The sequence below is a fragment of the Zingiber officinale genome, chromosome 4A (assembly GCF_018446385.1).
Source record: "Zingiber officinale cultivar Zhangliang chromosome 4A, Zo_v1.1, whole genome shotgun sequence".
Classification (NCBI taxonomy): domain Eukaryota; kingdom Viridiplantae; phylum Streptophyta; class Magnoliopsida; order Zingiberales; family Zingiberaceae; genus Zingiber; species Zingiber officinale.
In genome coordinates, this window is record NC_055992.1 from 94,280,767 (window position 1) to 94,304,149 (window position 23,383).

A 23,383-nucleotide genomic window follows, 5' to 3' on the forward strand; every position below is an offset into this window, starting at 1 on the left:
AATCGGTAGAGATTGGACGGGCGCGAGGATAACGTCCGGCCTGCCCGACGAATTCTTCTCTGTCCGCCTGCACATCGTAACCTTAGCCTGCTCCGCAATGGGGACTGAACCATGAGGCACCGATTCAAGACTTCATGCTCTGATCGGATTGATCAGTTCAATCAAGAGTTGGACTTGAGGGTCGGGACTAGGGGAGAAAATTATATTTTTAGTCTTGTTATTTATATTTTTTCCAATTTTAATTTTATTATGAATTAATTTATATTTTTAGTTCTATAATTTATAATAATTTTCAATTTCAATTTTTTTTTCTAAAATTAAAATTTTTTAAAAATGATGAATTGTAAATTGAATTTGGAGATTTTGATTTTTTATGACTCATGTGCTTTTTATATTCCAACCACAAATTAAACATTTTTCGTTGAAAAATTTTAATTTTGGAGAAAAAAAAATTGAAATTGAAAAAAATATTACAAATTACATGACTAAGAACGTAAATTAATCCATAACAAAATTAAAATTAAAAAAATATAAAATACAAGACTGAAAATGTAAATATGTAAATGAAGAAAAGAAAAGGAGCGCAGAAAAACATGAGAACCAAATTAGGACTTTTTATAATCCAGATTTTTCGATTCTGACAAATCAGATTATTCGGTTTCACTGACTTTTGACTTTTAAAATTAACCAACCGATTCAACCATCAGTAGAGTAGCGACTTGGGAGCTATAAGCATTGTATGCGAAGCGTTTCATGCCATCTCCGATGAAATCGATCTATTCTGGTCCTTGAGACTCGAGTTGGAAACAAAACAAGATATCATAGACCTGGATTGTTGAACAAAGCAGGATAATGGATTTGAAGAAGCAAGGGCAGGAACATAACAAGAAGCAAGAGCATTTGGTTTAACAGCAAGAAAATAAAATTCGATCGGCGTTAAAAGCCAAATCAAGCACAACTTTTTCAAAACAAATGGAACGGTAAAGCATGAAACGAGAGATCAGCGCGAACTAAGCCATCCTAATCCTTGTACTTCATTGCGGACATTTGAAAGCCAGGCATGTCAAATGATGCCGAAAACTTTTCGACGGCTGCCTTCAGCTCCTTGATATCCTTATTGCTCACCAAGCCTTTGTTGAAGTCCTTGAGCAACTTGCCATGTTCTTTTTGGATGGTAAGGCAAAGAGTGACGGCTTGGTGAAGGAACTCTGCGATCTGCTCGAAATCCTTTTCAACCAAACCCCTTGAAGTCATTGCAGGAGCGCCTAAGAAATTAACCACAGGATGTATGATTACAAGGATAGTAGGGAAAAATTGTGTATAGTCCACAATGGACGAATAGGTAAATTGTAGTTTGAAGTAGAGAGTTTACGGGTATTGTGTAGGGAAAAACAAGATAGATGCATATCACTAATAGTATAAAACACTAGAATTCAAGAGATCTCCAGTGTATGAAACATCTTTAAGAAGAAATGTTGCTTAGTCATGGGTGGCGGTCTCAATCTCACCGAACTCAAAGTTTCAACAGATGTTTTATGAAAAAGATTATATAAATAAGCATTTCAAAACATATGATCGAGTAATCAAGCTAGTGAAACAAAGTTCTTACCAATCCGGACGCCACCAGGGGCCAACGCACTGCTGTCACCAAAAACAGCATTCTTGTTAACAGTAATATTGCAGAGATCACAAAGTTTCTCCACCTTGTTTCCTGGGAAAATGGAGTTTGAAGGTTCTTATTTCAACCTTGAACAGATGACAAATAGATATTTTCTTAATATAATAAAATGTTTGGTACCAGTTAAGCCCAGGGGTCGAAGATCCCAGAGAACAAGGTGATTCTCAGTTCCATCTGTCACGAGCTTGTAGCCCTTGCTGATCAGATAATTCCCCAGAGCAACAGCATTTGCCCTGACCTGCTTGGCATATGCCTTGAAACTTGGCGACATGGCCTGCTTCAATGCAACAGCCAATGCAGCAATCTGGTGATTGTGAGGGCCACCTTGTAGAGCCGGAAACACAGCAAAATTGATTTTGTCTTCAAAATCATAAACTGCATCTTCTGGCTGTCCCTTTTTCGGAGGCTTAGGGCCTTTCCTGTAAAAGATCATGCCAGACCTAGGACCTCTGAGACTCTTATGAGTTGTGGTGGTAACCACATCACAGAACTCAAAGGGATTTGCAGCTTCCTACATAGACCACAGTTTGCAAGGTAAGTCACTGTAGAAAAGGCAACAAATCAACTACTTTGTCATAGACCTAGATTCTGCTAGCAAAGGATTGCTTCAAATAATCAATACAATTCTGTGCACTATCAATTTGAAAGGTTAATTAGTCAAGGTATAATTTCCCAAAAGGTAAGAATTGAAGGAGAAAAGGCAGCAACTCTCACAAACTCGAAAGATCCAGGTTTATGTGCATCCTTATTCTAGAACCATTTAAGACCTGACAAATACACACGAAGAAATATCTCTATCCTCCAGTACTACTTGGCAACTCCAAGTCTCCAGATCCATTTGCCAAAAGACACTCCAAGTCTCCAGATGCATTTGCCAAAAGGCGCAAATATATGCCAACAACACACGTATGGAACACCAAGGTTAAAACAGATTGGAGCAGTGGTAATGCATCATCTATTCAGATCAGATCTGGACGAATATCCAAAAACAAAAAAAAAACAAAAAAAACAAAAAAAAACAAGACACAATAAATTCCAAAACCATATATTCAGATCTACCAGATCCGTCAATTACCGAAGCTGATTTTAAATGGAAAAAAGGATATACAAACAATAAAATAAACCAAAAGAGAAGAATGAAGATATTAGACATCATCTATGATTACCTGAGCGGCCACCAGGCCACTGATGTGAGCCATATCGCACAATAACAAGGCCCCGCACTTGTCGGCGATGGATCTGAATCTCGCATAATCCCAATCCCTAGGGTATGCGCTTCCACCGCAGATAATGAGCTTGGGGCGGAAGTCGAGGGCCTTCTCCTCGAGCTTATCGTAGTCGATGTAGCCGGTCGCAGGGCTGACCTTGTAGGGGAGACTCTCAAAATAGATGGAGGTTGCGGAGATCTTCTTACCTCCGGATGTGTAGTATCCGTGGGTGAGGTGGCCGCCGGATGGGAGATCGAGACCCATGATGCGATCGTGAGGGTTGAGCAAGGCGGTGTAGGCAGCGAAGTTCGCGGGGCTTCCGGAGTAGGGCTGGACGTTGACGCCCCAGTTGGAAGGATCGAGTCGGTAGGCAGCGAGGGCGCGGGAGCGGCAGAGGTTCTCAATGGCGTCGATGTGCTCGTTCCCGCCGTAGTAGCGGTTGCCGGGCATACCCTCGGAGTACTTGTTGGTGAGGGCGCTTCCGAGGGCTTCAATGACGGCGAAGGAGGTGAAATTCTCGGAGGCGATGAGCTCGATGCCATGAGACTGCCGATGCTTCTCGTGCTCGATCAGATCATGGATCTCGGGGTCGACGATGGACAGAGGCGAAAGGCCCCACTCGCTGATGGACTCCATAGTGGCGGCCATGGCAGTGGCAGAGAAAGCCTCGAAGGAAGAAGAGGATGCGGAGATTGTGGAGATCGGGCCGAGAGAATTTATAGGAAAATGAGAGGGTTTGCGCTGTTCCCAATCTCACCGGTCACCACTTGGATATTTATTGAGATTGATATTTTTAATCCCAAAGACATTTTTTTCTTCTAATTTTTCTATAGAATAAATTTAAAGGCCAAAAATGAAAGGAACGTCCCTTTTGTTGTAACGATTAATCCACCCAGTCATTTTAAAACATATTATTTAATATTATTATCTTCTATAAAATATGCTATATTGTAGCTATATTATAATAAATATGAAAATTGTAATTATTATAGTTACGATAACAATTATAATTTTTAGTTGCTCTATTTAGATAATTGATTGAGCGATTAAGAATTTAATATATATAATTAGAGATAATAATATTAAATAATATATTTAAGGATAAAGTGAGATGTACTTTTTGTTTTGATAGATATAAAAGAGGAACGTTAACATTCAGAAGAAGAAGAAAAAAATTCTTTTGATTTTTGATAGAGGGAGGTCATGAGCTCACAATGCAGCTTAGTCATGGTGAGCTCGTGATGGCTTGCTTAGTCATGAGCTCGGGATCACACTTCTAAGTTTACGACAAATAATAAGAGCACACCCAGAGATTTACTATAAGTAAATAAAGAAAAACATTTTAACTCGTGTACCATTTATTCACCAATATGTCATTGAAAATATGAATCCTCTCACCTAACTACAATCTACCTTGGATTAAATCCATTGTATCTAAATTCCCCTTCGCCCTAAAGAAACCTTATAAAGTAGGTGAGTTGGAAAACTTCCATGAGTGATGCGTCACTCTCTTGCACCTACTCCATTGCTATCATCAACGTGACATCACACTACGTAAATCATAAGAATATTCTTAACGTCTAAGGGATTATTATTATTATTATAAAATTTCATTAATTTGCGACTGAAAATGGTTAACTCTCCGAAGTCAATGGATCTCAAATCTCACTACGTGAGAGTAATTGTCCTTGAGTAATTTTTGGGTCAATATTCATTGAGGACCATAAATATAAATAGAGAGAAAATTCAAACCGGACCGGAAATGGACCGCTTGATTGGTGAAGCCGAATCGGACGTGGCGTGTTTCGCCACCCCCAACTCCGCCTCATCTCCACCGTCCATTCCTCCCGGGGCTCTCCTATATAATGTGGTCCATAATCCACCGTCTCTCTTTCGAGCCTGTCGTTCGCCCTCTTTTCGAAGTGAGAAGTGAGAAGTGAGAAGTGAGAATGGCTTTGATCGTGGAGAAGACGTCGTCGGGGCGCGAGTACAAGGTGAAGGATCTGTCCCAGGCCGACTTCGGCCGCCTTGAGATCGAGCTCGCCGAGGTGGAGATGCCCGGGCTCATGGCCTGCCGCGCCGAGTACGGCGCCGCCAAGCCCTTCGCCGGCGCCTGCATCTCCGGATCCCTCCACATGACCATTCAGACCGCCGTCCTCATCGAGACGCTCACCGCCCTCGGCGCCAAGGTGCGCTGGTGCTCCTGCAACATCTTCTCCACGCAGGACCACGCCGCCGCCGCCATCGCCCGCGATTCGGCCGCGGTGTTTGCCTGGAAAGGAGAGACCCTCGCTGAGTACTGGTGGTGCACCGAGCGATGCCTCGATTGGGGCGCCGACGGCGGCCCTGATCTCATCGTCGACGACGGCGGCGACACTACGCTCCTCATCCACGAGGGCGTCAAGGCCGAGGAGGACTACGAGAAATCGGGTAAGCTGCCAGATCCGGCATCCACGGATAACGCCGAGTTCCAGATCGTGCTCGGGATCATCCGCGATGGACTCAAGACCGACCCTAAAAAGTACCACCGAATGAAGGAGCGGATCGTGGGCGTCTCCGAGGAGACCACAACCGGTGTCAAGCGGCTCTACCAAATGCAGGCTAGCGGCACTCTCCTGTTTCCTGCTATCAACGTCAACGATTCCGTCACCAAGAGCAAGGTGATTTTTCTTGCCCTAAATAATTTTATTGTTCTTTTCCGATTTAAATTCTTTGGGCTTCAGATCTAAATCTTGCTATGGTTTGCCGTAGTTTCTTATTGTATATATATATATATATATTTTGTTTTTGTTCTAATTTAACTGCTATAATTTGGCCTATTGTAGTTGCCTTTTGTTTGCTTAGATACATTCTCCATTGGTGATTTCCACATTCTACTTGAAACCCGAGTCACCGACATTGATTGTCCCCTCGTTTTATTCCATATTTGTATCTGGATCTAGATCCAGATTTAAAGTTTCACCACCAGTTTTTACTGCAATAGAAATTAATCCACAGCAATTTTTTTTTAACATTAAACAGATAGATAAATTTAAATATGTTCAGCAAGGTTGAGCAAACTCAGCTTCTTGCTCCAAATTTCCATGATCTAATGTAAATTTAGACTCCTGATGTGACCTTAATCTTGACAAATGCAACGCAAATATGGCTCTCTAGATTGAAAAACCTGAGATCTTAGCCAATACTTTTGATCTAGTTCTCTTTCTTTCTTTCTTTATTTATGTTTAAGGAAATTTGACCATAGATTCTTCCTTGGCTTGTATTGGACTTGCTTGTGCTTTGATTACAGTTTGACAATCTATATGGCTGCCGCCACTCTCTCCCTGATGGCTTGATGAGGGCTACTGATGTTATGATCGCCGGCAAGGTCGCTGTGGTCTGCGGCTACGGTGATGTGGGGAAGGGCTGTGCTGCTGCCCTCAAACAAGCTGGTGCTCGTGTGATCGTTACTGAGATCGATCCCATCTGTGCACTTCAGGCCCTGATGGAGGGCCTCCCTGTCCTCACACTAGAAGATGCGCTTTCTGAAGCTGATATCTTCGTGACCACCACTGGAAACAAGGACATCATCATGGTCGACCACATGAAGAAGATGAAGAACAATGCCATCGTCTGTAACATTGGCCACTTTGACAATGAGATCGACATGCACGGGCTGGAGACCTACTCGGGCGTCAAGCGCATCACCATCAAGCCCCAGACCGATCGTTGGGTGTTCCCCGAGACCAACACCAGTATCATAGTTCTTGCTGAGGGCCGTCTCATGAACCTCGGTTGTGCCACAGGCCACCCCAGCTTTGTGATGTCTTGCTCCTTCACCAATCAGGTACCGATATTGAAAGATCCAATCTTATCATATTTTGAGTAGTTCCTTTCCAACTATGAAATACAATCCAAAAAAAAAACATGGCAGGTGATAGCACAACTGGAGTTGTGGAAGGAGAAGTCGACTCGAAAATACGAGAAGAAAGTGTACGTGTTACCTAAGCATCTCGACGAGAAAGTGGCAGCTCTTCATCTCGGCAAGTTGGGAGCTAAGCTCACCAAACTTACTCCTGCACAAGCCGAGTACATCAGTGTCCCAGTTGAGGGGCCATACAAGCCTGCTCACTACAGGTATTAGGAATCATATGTGAGCGGCAAAGACAAAAGGCGAAGATAGGAAGTATCAAAGGCTTGAAGATTTGTTGTTTCTTTTCCTAAGGATATCGATCCATTTCGAGTTCAACGAGGAATAATTAGGCTCGAGAAGTGATGTAATGGTTAGGGAAGTAATTGTCTTTGGTAGTAATTTCAACTGAAACATAAACTGAGCATCCTCGAATGGTTGACGCCTAAATTTGATAGGATTCCACTAACCCATCAGCTCTCCCACACTAGCCGGTGTGAGACGATACGCAGGCCAACAGCCTACCAGTACCAAATTGATTCTCGATGCGGGGATGGAGTTTCCCACCCGGCTGCCTCTTTCCAGCTTCCTTAGTACATGGCTGCTATTCTTAGGCTATGTTTACTTGGGAGAGTGGAAAGTAAAATTAAGGAAAAGTTTCCACAGTGGAAAAGTTTCCGTCGTTTACTTCATTAAAATTTTCCGAAGGAAAAGTAACGCAATCCATCCGCGGATAATTTTTGAGTCAAAATCGATCACTTCAAAATCGAACGGAAAGCAGCGGATGGAAAAAAAAATGACGCATGTACCCCTTTTGCATTCACAAAATTACACCATATACCAAAAAAAATGACGCATGTAGCCTTTTTAACTCATAAAATTACACTATGTACCAAAAAAATGACGCATGCACCCTTTTTGATTTACAAAATTACATCATAAGTATTCACCTTCCTCTATCAAGGTAAACAAGTGTGCAAAGGAAAAGATTTCTTCACCATTTCTTTTCTCTTCCTCCAAAGATAACTTTCCATAGTTGATTCCTTTCCTTTCCTCATCCACACTCTTGAGTAAACATAGCCTTAACTTCTGCGGTAGCTTCTCCTTCTTGCCCCTGACAGACACGACTGTACGAACTTCAACAACTTATACGCATGGTAAGTATTATAGTAGATTTGAAGGTGGAATCCAGCACAAATTATATAAGAAGATGAAGTTCAAGATGCATATATGAAAATTTTCTCAAGCAAAAACATGTATTCACTACATGGAGTTGATTCGTTCAGGTTCGAAGTTGAAAGAATAAATGTATTCAGGAAAAAAAAATGGAAGGATCGATATCGACCAAACATTTTAGGATGCTTTCATAGCTGGAGAAAATATTAATCAATACATCGTAAAATAAGCACAGAGACAACAACTTGATCGCACAAAATTATCTAGACAATTGTCGCAGAGGAAGCTAACTTTGAATTAAGAACCATCAAATCTTATCCCACTATAAATCTTGATTTCTATTATCAACTATATCATCATTTATATATCATCCCCATAAGTATTCAGTTGGCTAAAAGATGACAGATTTACTACAATGAAATAAAGATTAATTTTCGACGGGTACATATCCTAAAAAAATATGTCTCCCACCACCTAGTCATTTGGTGGTCAATTATAAATTGACTCTATGATTTACCTCTCTTCACATAATCTGAGAATGAACTATGAGGAGTGTCTGAGATGAACGTAATCACCTCAACTACATACTCTCTACGGGATCAGGTCATTACTTGATGGAGATGCAGGATACGATTTTTGGGAAACTGTATTTTCCCGCATTCTTTTACATGGCTTGCCAATGGAGAAATCTTGAGCCTCAGGTTAGGCGATCATTTAGTAGTGGAGTATAATGCAGGGTTTGATAGACTTGTAGAGTTTTGCCCCTATCTTGTAGCTCCAGATTGCGATAGAATGTTTCAGTTCACCCAAGACTTAGCGGTGTACATTCAGATTACGATGTTTGGACTCTCCGTCAACTCCTACTGGGAGACACTAGATCAAGCCATATTATAGAGATGACCTAGCAGTGAGTGTCTTAGGAGAAGGAGATTGATAAGCAGATCTCGCAAATTAAACCTCGGAACCAGAACCATTCGAAATATTGGATAGCAAAGGCAAGACTGAAGTCATGGCTCACGAGCTATCATTGGGGAGTCTTTCGACCATAGAAGACTTGTCGCTCATCGTCAGAACCTTATCATATTCATCAGCAAATCGAAAGAATGATATTGACATAATTAGGTATTTCTAGTGTGGATCACGAAGGCATGTGAAGCCAGATTGTCCCTTAGATTAATCCATTTGTTCTACTGTAAGCTTCTGGGGACATATGTGTTAGGATGTATACTAAAATCTTAACTTTTGAATAAACATTTATAAGAATCACATTGGTCAAATGACTACATTTATGCTAAGTGTAGTTGCCAATTTAATTTATATTGTAGATAACACGGTGTGAGGTGACGCACAGAAGATCATGTTATTAGTATTAGTTAGAGCCCTAGAGTCAATCATTTGATGATTGTATTATGGACTTGTTGTATCATATTCTTATATAAATAAAGACATTTGTTTTTGGTTATTATACTTACTTGTATTGGTGCCAAATAAACTAAGTATAATAGCGTCTTTGAGTAGAAGGTTCTTACCTATATCAATCGGTTAGTTGAACCGATAGTGAGATGATATAGGGAACACTACTCTTAATCATTCCTAGTCGAGTATTAACATTTAGGGACAATGTTAATGTGACGAGACTAGCATGTAGGTCAACTCGATGACTTGATCTCACAAGTCATGGATATGGAGATATCAAGTTGACACATGAGTATGCATTGGAGAATATATACTGAATGACCCACCATGAGAAAGTATCATGGATCGTTATATGAGTGTCATATACTTTCTCATGTGGCTATTAGTATGACTACTAGTCCTTGGACCTGAAGTCACCATGGATCCCTACATAAGGAGTTACGTACTTTGGTTTCGTCAAACGTCACCCGTAACTGGGTGGACTATAAAGGCGATTACTAGGTATGTAACGAATTATGCAGAGGGATGTGAGTGATGTAGATGAGATCTATCCCTCTTATATGACGGGAGTGACATCGATATTCTTGATAGAGTGAGACCACGAAGTGCATGGCCATGCCCAAATGAGTCAATATGAGATATTGAGCTCATTTGATTGATTGAGTCTACTTGGAGTTCAAGATTTAGATTGATTAGAGGATGACACGGTCTATGCCTCACATTGATCAATCTAGATGTCTAGGATAGAAGGACAATGTCATATATTGTGAGGAGTCACAATTAGTAGTCACAAGGTGATGTTGGATCTCAACATTCTTATAACTTGGGTAGTAATGATGTGTTGCTAAATACCGCTCATTACTTATGCTTCTAAATTGGTTTAGGAGCATTGCCAATGTTATAAGAACCTATAGGGTCACACACAAAGGGCAATTAGATGGAGATTAGATTCATTTGATGAACCTAAAGGATTAGGTTCATGTGATGAACCAAATGGGATTAAGAGTAATCCAAATTAGGATAATTGAATTGGACTCAATTTGGTTTATGTGTTAAGTGAGTCTAATTTGGACTTAGACTCATTTAATTAATTTAATTCAATGAATAGAGATTCATTAAATTAAAATTGACTTGAACCAATGGTTAGATTAGATCAACCATGGGAGAGAAGTGGTCAAGTTTGACTTGACTTGAGAGGAAGATGAAGAGTCAAGTTTGACTTGGCCATTTGTCACCTCATTGTGAGTTGGCATTAAGTGGGCCAATGATGATGCTCCACATCATCATGGTAGCTTAAGTGGGATGTCACCTCATAGGAGTTACCAAGAGTTGTGACTCTTGGCATCCCATGGAGGTTACAAACTCCCTTAATGTGGCCGGCCACATAATTCATAAAAGTGAGTTTTCATTTTGTGGTAACTCCTATCTTCTTCCTCTCTAGTTTTCTTCTTGCTCTCCCTCTCCTCCATTACTGATCTCTAAGGTTGCTAGCACATCCTTAGAGATTTTTCTCCATCTCTTGCTTGTGTGGATACACATAGAGAAGTGTCTACTTTGACACCTTCAAGATCCGGTGAACCGAGGACGAGCGGGATACACGAAGGGCTTCGCATCAAGGGTAAAGATCTTATCCTTTGTAGATTTAGTGTAAATCTACGTTAGAAACTCGTACACGTAATGTTTTCAAAATTTTAATCTTCGCACGGATCCGGTGGCTGGGGTTTCGGGGTTTCCGCAACGTAAAAATCGATTTTTGCGGTCCGAAAAATCCAACAGTGGTATCAGAGCCACGTGCGAAGTCTTGTACGAGTTTATTTTGTATTTTTATGAAAAATAGCAGTTCTGTAATATTCTATAAATTTCCTATTTTTATAGTTTTTATGGGTATTTTTCTCGTAAAAGCGAAGCACAAGTGTTTCGACACTTGTAGGCTTCGACTACCGAGAAGATTTTTCCGAAATGGCAAGGTTTCACCCCAATCTTTTTGGGACAGCGGGCTAAGGCGCTATAGGATCGCTAAGAAACACTCGCGATGGTTAGATCGCGGGTAGGGGGGCTGCCCCTAGCCCCGTAAGGGGATTCGTTCTGCTATTGCGCCCGAAAACCCGCTAAACGGAACCGCCGGGAATTTTACTCATAAAAATTGTAGTAAAAATTACAGAAAATTATAGAAAATATATAATTTAGAATTATGTATCATTTTGTGATAGTCATGGCCCCAAAAGACCCAATCTGATTGGAAATGTGTTATAATTCATAATACAGCCTGTGTGTCGTTATGTGATGTGCGTGTTGTATATTTGATTCGTGACCTGCGCGTCGTGCCTTTCTCTATTTTATATTCTTGTTGTAAATTAGTTTAGACTCGAATGTAACTCGAGTTTCAAAATTGTAATGTACAAAATTGGAGCGGTGGAAGGTCCACTCGAGACGGAGTTACGAGGAGGGCGCGAGCAACACAGGGTGGTCAAAGGGAGGAGCTTGAGAAGTTGTTGACCTTAGGTTGACCATCCAATCTTCTCATTGGCTTGAGAAGATCGTAGTAGGGCCATGACTAATCACAAATAATTTAATTAATTGCGTGAGTGTATGTGATGTATAATTAGTAATTAATTAGTGCATAGCGATTAGATTAGATCTAAATCGTGTACAAAATGCACCCTCTCGATTAGATTAGATCTCAATCGCGTCAACTCAAATGCCTACCGTGCCATGATACCTAACACTACCTCGATCACATGTGTTGTTGAATATGCCAAAGCAGAGCAACACATATTATCTTGGTAGGGTACGGAGGGACAATCTTGGTCCCGCTTATCAACGCATGAGTGAGTACAACTCAATTAGATTGAGTAACTAGTTAACTCAATTGGATCGAGTTTAACTATAGGCATTTTCCAATGGTTGGTAGATAGGTCAAAATCACATTTATGTTAATTCTTGAGCGTATTAGCCAAAGCTAACTCGAGTTTTAATATAAATGCGGATCTTGATCCTATAAACAAGAGTTGCATAGAGATGTAATTGGTAAATTGTTACCTACCGATCATACTAAGTCTTGGGCGATTTAGTCAAAGCTAACTCAAGGCATAGTATGATGTGGATCTTGTCCCACATGAATTATAGAATTCAGTGGGAGCATCATTTAGTTAAAGGCCTAATTAAATGATTAAAAGAATATGATATTTACTTTCTGCTTTAATTTCTGTTGTAGATTACCATGACGTCGAATACGAACTCTTTCTCCCTGCGTTCTATCCTTAATAAGGACAAGCTTAACGGAGCAAATTTCCTAGACTGGTACAGGAACTTGAGAATAGTTCTCACCTAGGAACGTAAACTGTATGTTCTGGAGCAACCCATTCTGGAGGCTCCTCCTGCCAATGCCACGCGAGCAGACAAAGATGCTTACAAGAAGCATCAAGATGACGCATTAGATGTGTCCTGTCTTATGCTCGCAACCATGAACTCTGAGCTTCAGAAGAAACACGAGTTGATGGGCGCTTACGATATGGTTGGACATCTTCGTCAACTGTATCAAGGACAAGCGAGGCACGAGAGATTTGAGATCTCAAGGGCACTATTTCAGTGCAAGATGTCAGATGGGGCTCCCGTAGGCCCATATGTACTCAAAATGATTGGGTAAATAGAAAACCTACAGAGATTGAGATTCCCGCTTGGCCAAGAGATGGCTACTGACCTGATCTTGCAATCCTTGCCGGATAACTATAGTCAATTCGTTCTAAATTACAACATGAACGAAATTGACAAGCCACTGCCCGAGCTGCTTAGCATGTTAAGAACTGCTGAGCTGAACCTTAAGAAGGCTAAGCCCCACTCTGTTCTAATGGTTCAGAAACACAAGGGCAAGGGAAAGCCCAAAGGCAAAGGAAAGTCCCAAGCCAAGGGAAAAGGCAAGACACTGAAGCCTAAAGGAGGGGTCACCAAGGATGCTACCTACTTCCACTGCGGTCAGACCGGACATTGGAAGAGAAACTGCAAAGTATACTTGGAGGATCTTAAGAAGAAGAGATGTGAGACTTCCACTTCAGGTATATATGTTATAGAAGTCAATCTATCTATTTCTTCATCATGGGTATTAGATACCGGATGTGCTTCTTACATTTGTACTAATATGCAGGCGCTGAGAAATAGCAGGGCATTGGCAAAGGACGAGGTGGACCTACGCGTAGGCAATGGAGCACGGGTTGCTGCTGTTGCTGTAGGAACTTATCATCTATCTCTGCTCTCTGGGCTTGTATTAGAATTAGATGAATGTTGTTATATGCCTGCTTTAACTAAGAACATAATTTCAGTTTCTTGTTTGGACAAGAAATGTTTCTCTTTTATAATAAAGGACAAATGTTGTTCTATTTATTTAAAAGATATGTTCTATTATAGTGCACCTTTGATGAACGGACTCTACATTCTAGACCTTGAAAGCACTATCTATAACATAAATACCAAGAGGTTCAAGTCAAATGACATGAACCAAACCTATCTCTGGCACTGTCGCTTAGGTCATATAAATGACAAGCGCTTATCCCAGCTCCATAAGGATGGTTTGTTGGACTCATTTGATTTTGAATCTTATAAGACGTGCGAGTCATGCTAACTAGGCAAGATGATCAAGACTCCCTTTAGTGGGCACAGCGAAAGAGCGACTGATTTGTTAGGACTTATACATAGTGATGTATGTGACCCTTTCAATGTCGCTGCCAGAGGCGGTTATAGGTACTTCATCACATTTACTGATGACTTTAGTAGATATGGTTATGTGTACTTGATGACACATAAGTCAGAATCCTTTGAAAAGTTCAAAGAATTCAATAATGAAGTACAGAACCAGCTTAGCAAGAGTATTAAGATACTTCGATCAGATCGAGGTGGAGAATACCTTAGCCATGAGTTTCGTGACTATCTAGCTGAGTGTGGGATCTATCCCAACTCACTCCTCCTGGAACACCACAGTGGAATGGTGTATCCGAAAGGAGGAATCATACCCTATTAGATATGGTACGGTCTATGATGAGTCACACAGATCTTCCTACATTTCTTTGAGACTATGCTCTAGACACGGCAGCTTTTATACTCAACCGAGTTCCATCCAAGGCCGTGATAAAGACACCATATAGGATATGGACTGGGAGAGATGCCTAGGTGTCTTTCATGAGGATTTGAGGTTGTGAGGCTTACGTTCGACGTCAAGTTTCAGACAAGTTGGGACCCAAATCCGACAAGTGCTATTTTATCGGATATCCCAAGGAAACTAAGGGATATTACTTCTACATTACCAGTCAACACAAGGTAGTTGTGGCGAAGACTGGGGTATTTCTAGAAAGGGATTTTGTTTCTAGAAAGACTAGTGGGAGTACGTTCGATCTTGAAGAAGTTCAAGATGTGAACAATAGCACTGAAGCCTCGATGGAAGTTGAACTGGAACCACAAAGTGTTGTGGATGATGTTGTTCCATAAAGAGTTGAGGAACAACAACTAGTTCAAGTAGACATACCTCTTCGCAGGTCTGATAGGGTACGTCGTCAGCCTGAGAGATATTCATTTCTCTTGTCTGACCATGATGACGTTGTGCTTATAGAGGATGAGCCCACCTCCTATCAGGAAGCTGTGACAAGACCAAATTCTGAGAAATGGCTAGAAGCCATGAGATCCGAGATGAAATCCATGTACACTAACTAAGTCTGGACTTTGGTTGATTCACCTGAAGGGGTAAAACCCATTGGGTGTAAGTGGGTCTTTAAGAGAAAGACTGACATGGATGGACTTATTTATAAGGGTCGCTTGGTAGCTAAAGGTTTCAAGCAGATTCATGGTATTGACTATGATGAAATTTTTTTCTCCAGTAGCGATGTTTAAGTCCATTCGGATCATGCTTGCTATTGCAGCATACCATGATTATGAGATATGGCAGATGGATGTCAAAACCGCGTTTCTGAATGGAAACCTGCTCGAGGATGTGTACATGACACAACCTGAGGGTTTTGTAGATCCACAGCATACTGGCAGAGTATGCAAGCTGCATAGGTCCATTTATGGACTAAAGCAAGCTTCTCGGAGCTGGAATCTTCGATTTGATGATGCAATCAAACAGTTTGGTTTCATCAAGAATGAAGATGAACCTTATGTCTACAAGAAGGTTGTAGGGGATATAGTTGTCTTCCTCATATTGTATGTGGATGACATACTACTCATTGGGAAAGACATCTCTTTGCTTCAGTCTGTCAAGACCTGGCTAGGGAGTTGTTTCTCAATGAAGGACTTAGGTGAAGGATCTCGCATTCTTGGCATACAGATCTATAGAGATAGATCTAAGAGATTGCTTGGCCTAAGTCAGAGTACATATATTGACAAGGCACTCCTTCGATTTGCCATGCAGAACTCCAAGAAGGGATTTCTGCCGAGTCATATGGCGTGAGTCTTTCAAAGACTCAAGGTCCCTCTTCTAGAGAGGAGAGAGACCGCATGGATCAGATCCCTTATGCCTCAGCCATAGGATCTATCATGTACGCCATGCTATGTACTCGACCTGATGTCTCGTATGCTTTGAGCATGACGAGTAGATACCAGTCAGATCCAGGTGAAAGTCACTGGATAGCGGTCAAGAATATTCTTAAGTACTTAAGAAGGACTAAAGAATATTTCTTGATATATGGAGGCAATGATGAGCTAGCTGTAAAGGGTTACAGTGATTCTAGCTTCCAGACCGATCAGGATGATTATCGATCGCAGTCAGGGTTTGTGTTTTGTATTAATGGTGGTGCTGTGAGCTGGAAGAGTTCGAAGCAGGACACAGTCGCTGATTCTACGACAGAGGCCGAGTACATTGCTGCATCAGAGGCAGCAAAGGAGGCAATTTAGATCCGTAAGTTCATCACTGAACTTGAGGTGGTTCCTAGTATCGCTGACCCTATTGAGCTCTATTGTGACAATAATGGAGCTATAACACAGGCTAAGGAACCTCGCTCACACCAGCGGACCAAACACATACTACGGCGCTTCCATCTCATTCGAGAGATTATCGAGAGAGGAGATGTGAAGATTTGCAGAGTACCTACAGAGGCTAACATCGTAGATCCCTTGACCAAGGCATTGGCACAGAGGAAGCATGATGGTCACACTAGGTCATTAGGGCTTAGAGCCTATACTGATTGACACTAGTGCTAGTGGGAGATTGTTAGTTAAAGCGCTAGAGCCAATCATTTGATGATTGTATTATGGACTTGTTGTATTATATTCTTATATAAATAAAGACATTTGTTTTTGGTTATTATACTTACTTGTATTGGTGCCAAATAAACTAAGTATAATAACGTCCTTGAGTAGAAGGTTCTTACCTATATCAATCGGTTAGTTGAACCGATAGTGAGATGATATAGGGAACACTACTCTTAATCATTCCTAGTCGAGTATTAACATTCAGGGACAATGTTAATGCGACGAGACTAGCATGTAGGTCAACTCGATGACTTGATCTCACAAGTCATGGATATGGAGATATCAAGTTGACACATGGGTATGCATTGGAGAATGTATACTGAATGACCCACCATGAGAAAGTATCATGGATCGTTATATGAGTGTCATATACTTTCTCATGTGGCTATTAGTATGACTACTAGTCCTTGAACCTGAAGTCACCATGGATCCCTACATAAGGAGTTACGTACTTTGGTTTCGTCAAACGTCACCCGTAACTGGGTGGACTATAAAGGCGATTACTGGGTATGTAACGAATTATGCAGAGGGATGCGAGTGATGTAGATGGGATCTATCCCTCCTATATGACGGGAGTGACATCGATATTCTTGATAGAGTGAGACCATGAAGTGCATGACCATGCCCAAATGAGTCAATATGAGATATTGAGCTCATTTGATTGAGTGAGTCTACTTGGAGTTCAAGATTTAGATTGATTAGAGGATGACACGGTCTATGCCTCACATTGATCAATCTAGATATCTAGGATAGAAGGACAATGTCATATATTGTGAGGAGTCACAATTAGTAGTCACAAGGTGATGTTGGATCTCAACATTCTTATAACTTGGGTAGTAATGATGTGTTGCTAGATACCGCTCATTACTTATGCTTCTAAATTGGTTTAGGAGCATTGCCAATGTTATAAGAACCTATAGGGTCACACACAAAGGGTAATTAGATGGAGATTAGGGTTATTTGATGAACCTAAAGGATTAGGTTCATGTGATGAACCAAATTGGATTAAGAGTAATCCAAATTAGGATAATTGAGTTGGACTCAATTTGGTTCATGTGTTAAGTGAGTCTAATTTGGACTTAGACTCATTTAATTAATTTAATTCAAAGAATAGAGATTCATTAAATTAAAATTGACTTGAACCAATGGTTAGATAAAATAGATCAACCATGGGAGAGAAGTGGTCAAGTTTGACTTGACTTGAGAGGCAGATGAAGAGTCAAGTTTGACTTGACCATTTGCCACCTCATTGGTGAGTTGGCATTAAGTGGGCCAATGATGATGCTCCACATCATCATGGTAGCTTAAGTGGGATGTCACCTTATGGGAGTTACCAAGAGTTGTGACTCTTGGCATCCCATGGAGGTTACAAACTCCCTTAATGTGGCCGGCCACATAATTCATCAAAGTGAGTTTTCATTTTGTGGTAACTCCTATCTTCTTCCTCTCTAGTTTTCTTCTTGCTCTCCCTCTCCTCCATTACTAATCTCTAAGGTTGCTAGCACATCCTTAGAGATTTTTCTCCATCTCTTGCTTGTGTGGATACACATAAAGAAGTGTCTACTTTGACACTTTCGAGATCCGACGAACCGAGGACGAGCGGGATACGCGAAGGGCTTCGCATCAAGGGTAAAGATCTTCTCCTTTGTAGATTTAGTGTAAATCTAAGTTAGAAACTCATACACGTAATGTTTTCGAAATTTTAATCTTCGCACGGATCTGGTGGCTGGGGTTTCGGGGTTTTCGCAACGCAAAAAGCGGTTTTTGCGGCCCGAAAAACCCAACAATTAGTTCCTTATAAATTATAAATAGTAGCTCATAACCAAGATGGAATGGGATAAACCATTGGAGTGGTTGTAGTGTAATTTGGTATTAGTTTATCTTGACTATAAAATTACACTAGTATACTATGAGTGTATTGAGCAGGACCATTTGAGGTAGTTTCTTTTTATACTGATTACATAAAAGAACAAATTTAAACCTCTGTTATTATGGAAGTGCGTACTCTTAATCATGATATAATAACAAGAACTTATACTTAATATTTATTTCTTTAATTTATCAAAGGGTGCGATTTAGTTTGTTAAATCAATAGGTCCGATAAGTTAAGAAATGATATTATTTATATGGTGTGTCGTTGATTATAGAATGAAACTGTGTCCTAGTAATCTAGGTTGATGATGCCCCCTTGAGGAGCTCATAAGGATTGTCATGTAAACCCTGTAGGTAGACTTAGTCCAATATAACAATAAAGTTATGTGATACTACTCTTGGAACTAGATATTAATTAAGTGAGTTGTCAGTAACTCATTTAATTAGTGGGCATTCAATATCTTAAATACAGGGAGATTAATGCACATATAATAAGAAGGAGCCCATAATGTAATTTGGGATTGGTGCGGTAGTTCAATAATAACACTTTAGTGGTATGAGTTATTATTGATAAATTTGAGTTGGGTGTTCGGGACGAACACAGGAAGCTCAAGCTCATCGGGAGACCAAAACTAATTTCTCCTCTCGGTCCCTGTTGTAGCCTCTATAAAGTCTTGTATCCACAAAGTCTATTTCTTACTCAAGTAATGGGCCGGATACATCCTTGCTTGGAGCAAGGGGGCTGACCAAGCATTATTTTGGAGCTCATGTAGTGGCCGTCCAAGCCATGCTTGGTGACCAAGCATGGGGCCGGCCATAGGTAAAGGAAAAAGGAAGTTTTGTTTAAAATAAAATTTTGTTAAAATCTTTCCTTATTTGTAGTTATCTACAATAGTTAAAAGAGAGATTTTATTTTGTTAAAATCTTTCCTTTATGGTTAAAAGAAATATTTTAATTTTCTTTTATAGCCATTCTCATGGTTTTAAAAGAAAATTTTAAAATCTTTCCTTTTATAGCTATCTACAAAAGATTAAAGAGATATTTTATTTTTGTTAAAATCTTTCCTTATTTGTAGTTATCTATAATGTTTAAAATAAAGATTTTAATTTTTGATAAAACTTTCTCTTTTTGTAATCATGATTTAAAAAGGAGAAGTTTTAATTAATCTTTCCTTTTTTTGTAGTTATCTATATGTTTTAAAAGAGAGAGATTAATTTTAAAACTTTCCTTTATTGTCATGTACAATAGGAAATTTAGAAAAGAGAGATTTTAATTGTTGTTAAAATTTCATTTTTAAATGGGAGGCCACAGATAAGGAAGTTTTAATTATGTTTAAAACTTTCCTTTTTTGCCGTGACCAAGGATTATAAAAAAAAGCTAGAGGGTGCCTTATGGGAGGTGAATTGATCTCTCTTAGCTCTTCTCTTTTTCCTTGGTGTGGCCGACCCTTGCTTCTCATCTTTCTCCTTGGTTTCTTTCTCTTGTGCCCGGCGACACCCTTTCTTCATCCTCCCTTTCTTCTATCTAGGGACGACACCTCATCTACTCATAGTGGCCGGAGCTTGGAGAAGAAGAAGAAAAGGAGAAGGAGTACATAGGTGGCGGGTTGCTTGGAGTAGAAGAAGAGGAAGAAAATTTCCTATTTTGGCATCCCTTAGTGGCTCGAGAGTTTTGGAGGAGAAGAAGTGGTTCGAGTGGATTCCATCTTGGTAGATCGTCGCTCACACGAGGTCTAAGAGGAGGAGAGGAATACAATAGAAGATCAAGAGGTCTTTGAGCTACAAAGAAAGGTATAACTAGTTATTTGTTTCTGCTTCATAACTAGATCATGTTCTTTGTATAGATCTTGAAAAATCAAACACAAGAGGTTATCGGTTTTAAGTTATCATTTTTGTTATCGATTTTATTTTTCGATTCCATGTTTCGATAATGTGTTTCTATTGAGGTTTCTATAGTTAAACCTAGTTTACTGTAAGAAGTTAAATATCCAATTTCTTTGTGAGGCTTTGTCTAGGAAGTGGTGAATGATCCCATACCCAAGAAGGCCTAGTGCCTCGCCACGTTTAACCTGGAAGCCGATCTTTAAAATAGATATTTGATAACTTCTGTAATATGGTTTAACTTAGGAAGATTACATCGGTTAAACGTGGAGTAAAAATATTAAGTATCATTTCCAATCCAAGTTTAACTTCTGAAGGACAATTTGGATTAATAATGTTAAGCATCATTTGCAATCCAAATTTAACTCCAGTAGAGTACATGGGTAGCTAGGATAGTTCTATGCTTGTACAATATTTTTGTATAGGGGAACTAGAACGGTATTCCGAGTAGCAACCAACAATATGAGTAGAGAGTGTACATCGAAGGCTCTATTAGAGATAGAGCCGTCAATTTGGGTTGGGCCCGTCGGGTTGGCCCGTCCCATCAAACAATTTAAGCGGGTTGGGTTGGAATGTTATCAACCCAAGTCCGTCGCGGGCCGACCCGCCTAGGCCCGCGACTCGCACGGGTCAGCCCGTGAAGGGCTTGGGTTGGCCCGCGGGTTGAGAAATATATGTAAGTTAAGTTTTGTGTCAATTTATTATATTTATTTATTATAATTTTGAAATAAAAATAGTACTTTTCATTCTACATAAGCATTGTTGGTGCAACATCCTTCAGGTCAAGGTTGACCTGGTTGACCAAGCTTGAGCCTTGGTTTGGGTTTCGATGTTTGACAATGCAAGGCTGATTGAAGAAGAGTCAAGTAGGTCAAGGATGACCGGATACTTGACTGGGAAGTCCTAACTGGGATGTTAGGCAGAAGGAAAGACCTAGTGAGTGAAGCTAGGCAGTGAGGAAAATCCTAGTGAGTAAAGCTAGGTGAAAATCCTGGTGAGTGAAGCCAGGTGAAAATCCTAGTGAGTGAAGCTAGGTGAAAGTCCTGGTGAGTGAAGCCAGGCAGAAGAGAAGTCCTAGTGAGTGAAGCTAGGCAGATTGGAAGTCCTGGTGAGTGAAGCCAGGCATGGGGAAATCCAGATGGGTCAAGATTGGCCAGACATCTGGTGAAAGTCCAAGTAGGTCAAGGGAGTGATCGGATACTTGGCATGATGAAGGAAAGACCAAGTAGGTCAAAGGATTTGACAGGATACTTGGCAAGAGGAGAAAAGTCCAAGTGGGTCAAAGGGATTGACCGGACACTTGGTGAGGGAGTCCTAGCAGGTCAAGGGAGTGACCAGATGCTAGGCATGATGTACCAACAGGTCAAGGTTGACCGAATGTTGGTTTGAGAGGCTTGGGACTTGGTTTTGGGCAAAAACCAAGAGCTTGATCGATTAGTGGATCGATCCAGGCTTTTCCCCAGCGAACAGAAAGCCTCTGGATCGATCAGTGGATCGATCCAGGCCTTTCCCAGCGAACAGAGAGCCTCTGGATCGATCAGTGGATCGATCCAGAGCTCCCAATCGATCAGCCAATCGATTGGGACGCTGCTGGTTCGCGCGATAAGCGCTGGATCGATCCGTGGATCGATCCAGGCGTTTTCCCAGAGCACAGAGGCGCTCTGGATCGATCCGTGGATCGATCTAAAGCCTCCCCGATCGATTGGGAGCTTTCGAATCGATCGGGATCCGACCGTTGCGTCGTATTTGAGCTGCAGCATTGCTTCCACGACAAATCTCAGATCTTCACCAGCGACTCCACAGAGCTCTCCACGCCAGTTCTTGAAGTTCTTGGAGGTTCTTCCAAGTCAAGAGGCGGATCTATTGCAAGAGGAAGAAAGCTAGGGTTAGGGTTTTCTTGTACTCATTGTAAACTTTGTGCTTGGATTTTGTATCCTTTCCCCTTCCTCTTGTAGTGTGAACTTGTAGGGCTTCTCCGCCTTCGGTAGTTACCGAAAAGGAGGGTTTTATTAGTGGAGGGTGCGTGAGTAGGTGTGGATCCTTGGACTAGTCACATCTTGTGAGGTGGATACCAAGTAAACCAACCTTGTTAGCGTTGTGTGGTTTGTTTCTTGTATTTCCGCTGCGCATCTTTGAAGAAACAAGCAACGACGAGCACCTAGCACGCGACGAGCTATTCACCCCCCCCTCTAGCTACTTTTCGGTCCCAACAAGTGGTATCAGAGCGAGGCCGTTCTTCACCGGAATCATCGCCGGAAGGGTCAAGCATAACAAGAAGAGCTAGAGGGTGAAGAAGTTGAAGCAAAATTGTCAAAGTCAAAGAAATTCAAAAGCTCAACTTCTACAATGGAATTCCTAGATGGGCTCGGATTTGACACGAGGGTAGCTCCACCATACACTTCCACGAGCTTCGATTCTTAGAAATCAAGAATCGAAAATTTTCTTATGATGGAGATAGAGCAATGGTTTGCTCTTATGGAAGGCTTCAAGACTCCAACAAACTCAAAGGGCAAAGTTCTCAAGAGGAGCAAGTGGAGCCAAGAGCAAGTCCAAAGGTGCGAGGCAAATGACAAAGTGACCAAGCTTTTGGTCGTCGTTAACATTTGGCCAATAGGTTTTGGGTTCCTAGGAGCATCTTCTCTACCCCATAGAAGGGTTAGAGAGTGCCAACTCCGATTAGAAGGGTAGTTAACCCAACTTAGAGGAAATTGACACTCAAGGAGCATTTTCAAGGTTGTTGTTAACCTTTGAAAATGTAATGGAATTATTATTTACTCCTTGAAAGAGTAAAATGTGCCTAATGGTGAAAATTTTGATTTTATCTTAAAATGGCATAAATTGGGAAAACCTAGAGAAATACCAAGTTGGGATTTTGGTATTCTCTTAGAAATTTAAGGCAATCTAGACCTTGATTTATGTGATTACTCTTGATAAAAAATGGAATATGTCAACATTTGAGGATATGCTTAATTTTTAAGTGGCATAAACAAATCAAGAGAAATAGAAATGTCAATTTAGGTTTTGACATTTC

At 40.8% G+C, this 23,383-nt stretch overlaps 2 protein-coding genes across 2 annotated transcripts; one reads left to right on the forward strand and one right to left on the reverse strand.

The window, feature by feature from the left end:
- Positions 1-832: 832 nt before the first annotated feature.
- LOC121970204 (serine hydroxymethyltransferase 4-like) lies at positions 833-3,634 on the reverse strand. Its single transcript, XM_042520753.1, has 4 exons — positions 2,845-3,634; positions 1,799-2,189; positions 1,610-1,711; positions 833-1,265 (listed from the first exon to the last, which is right to left on the reverse strand). Exons 1-4 carry the CDS (start codon positions 3,532-3,534, stop codon positions 1,021-1,023), a joined length of 1,428 nt encoding a protein of 475 aa, XP_042376687.1. The 5' UTR covers positions 3,535-3,634; the 3' UTR covers positions 833-1,020.
- A 1,148-nt stretch (positions 3,635-4,782) lies between these two features.
- Positions 4,783-7,222, forward strand: LOC121970203 (adenosylhomocysteinase-like). The gene is made up of 3 exons (XM_042520751.1): positions 4,783-5,546; positions 6,176-6,712; positions 6,800-7,222. Exons 1-3 carry the CDS (start codon positions 4,836-4,838, stop codon positions 7,007-7,009), a joined length of 1,458 nt encoding a protein of 485 aa, XP_042376685.1. The 5' UTR covers positions 4,783-4,835; the 3' UTR covers positions 7,010-7,222.
- Positions 7,223-23,383: the final 16,161 nt, after the last annotated feature.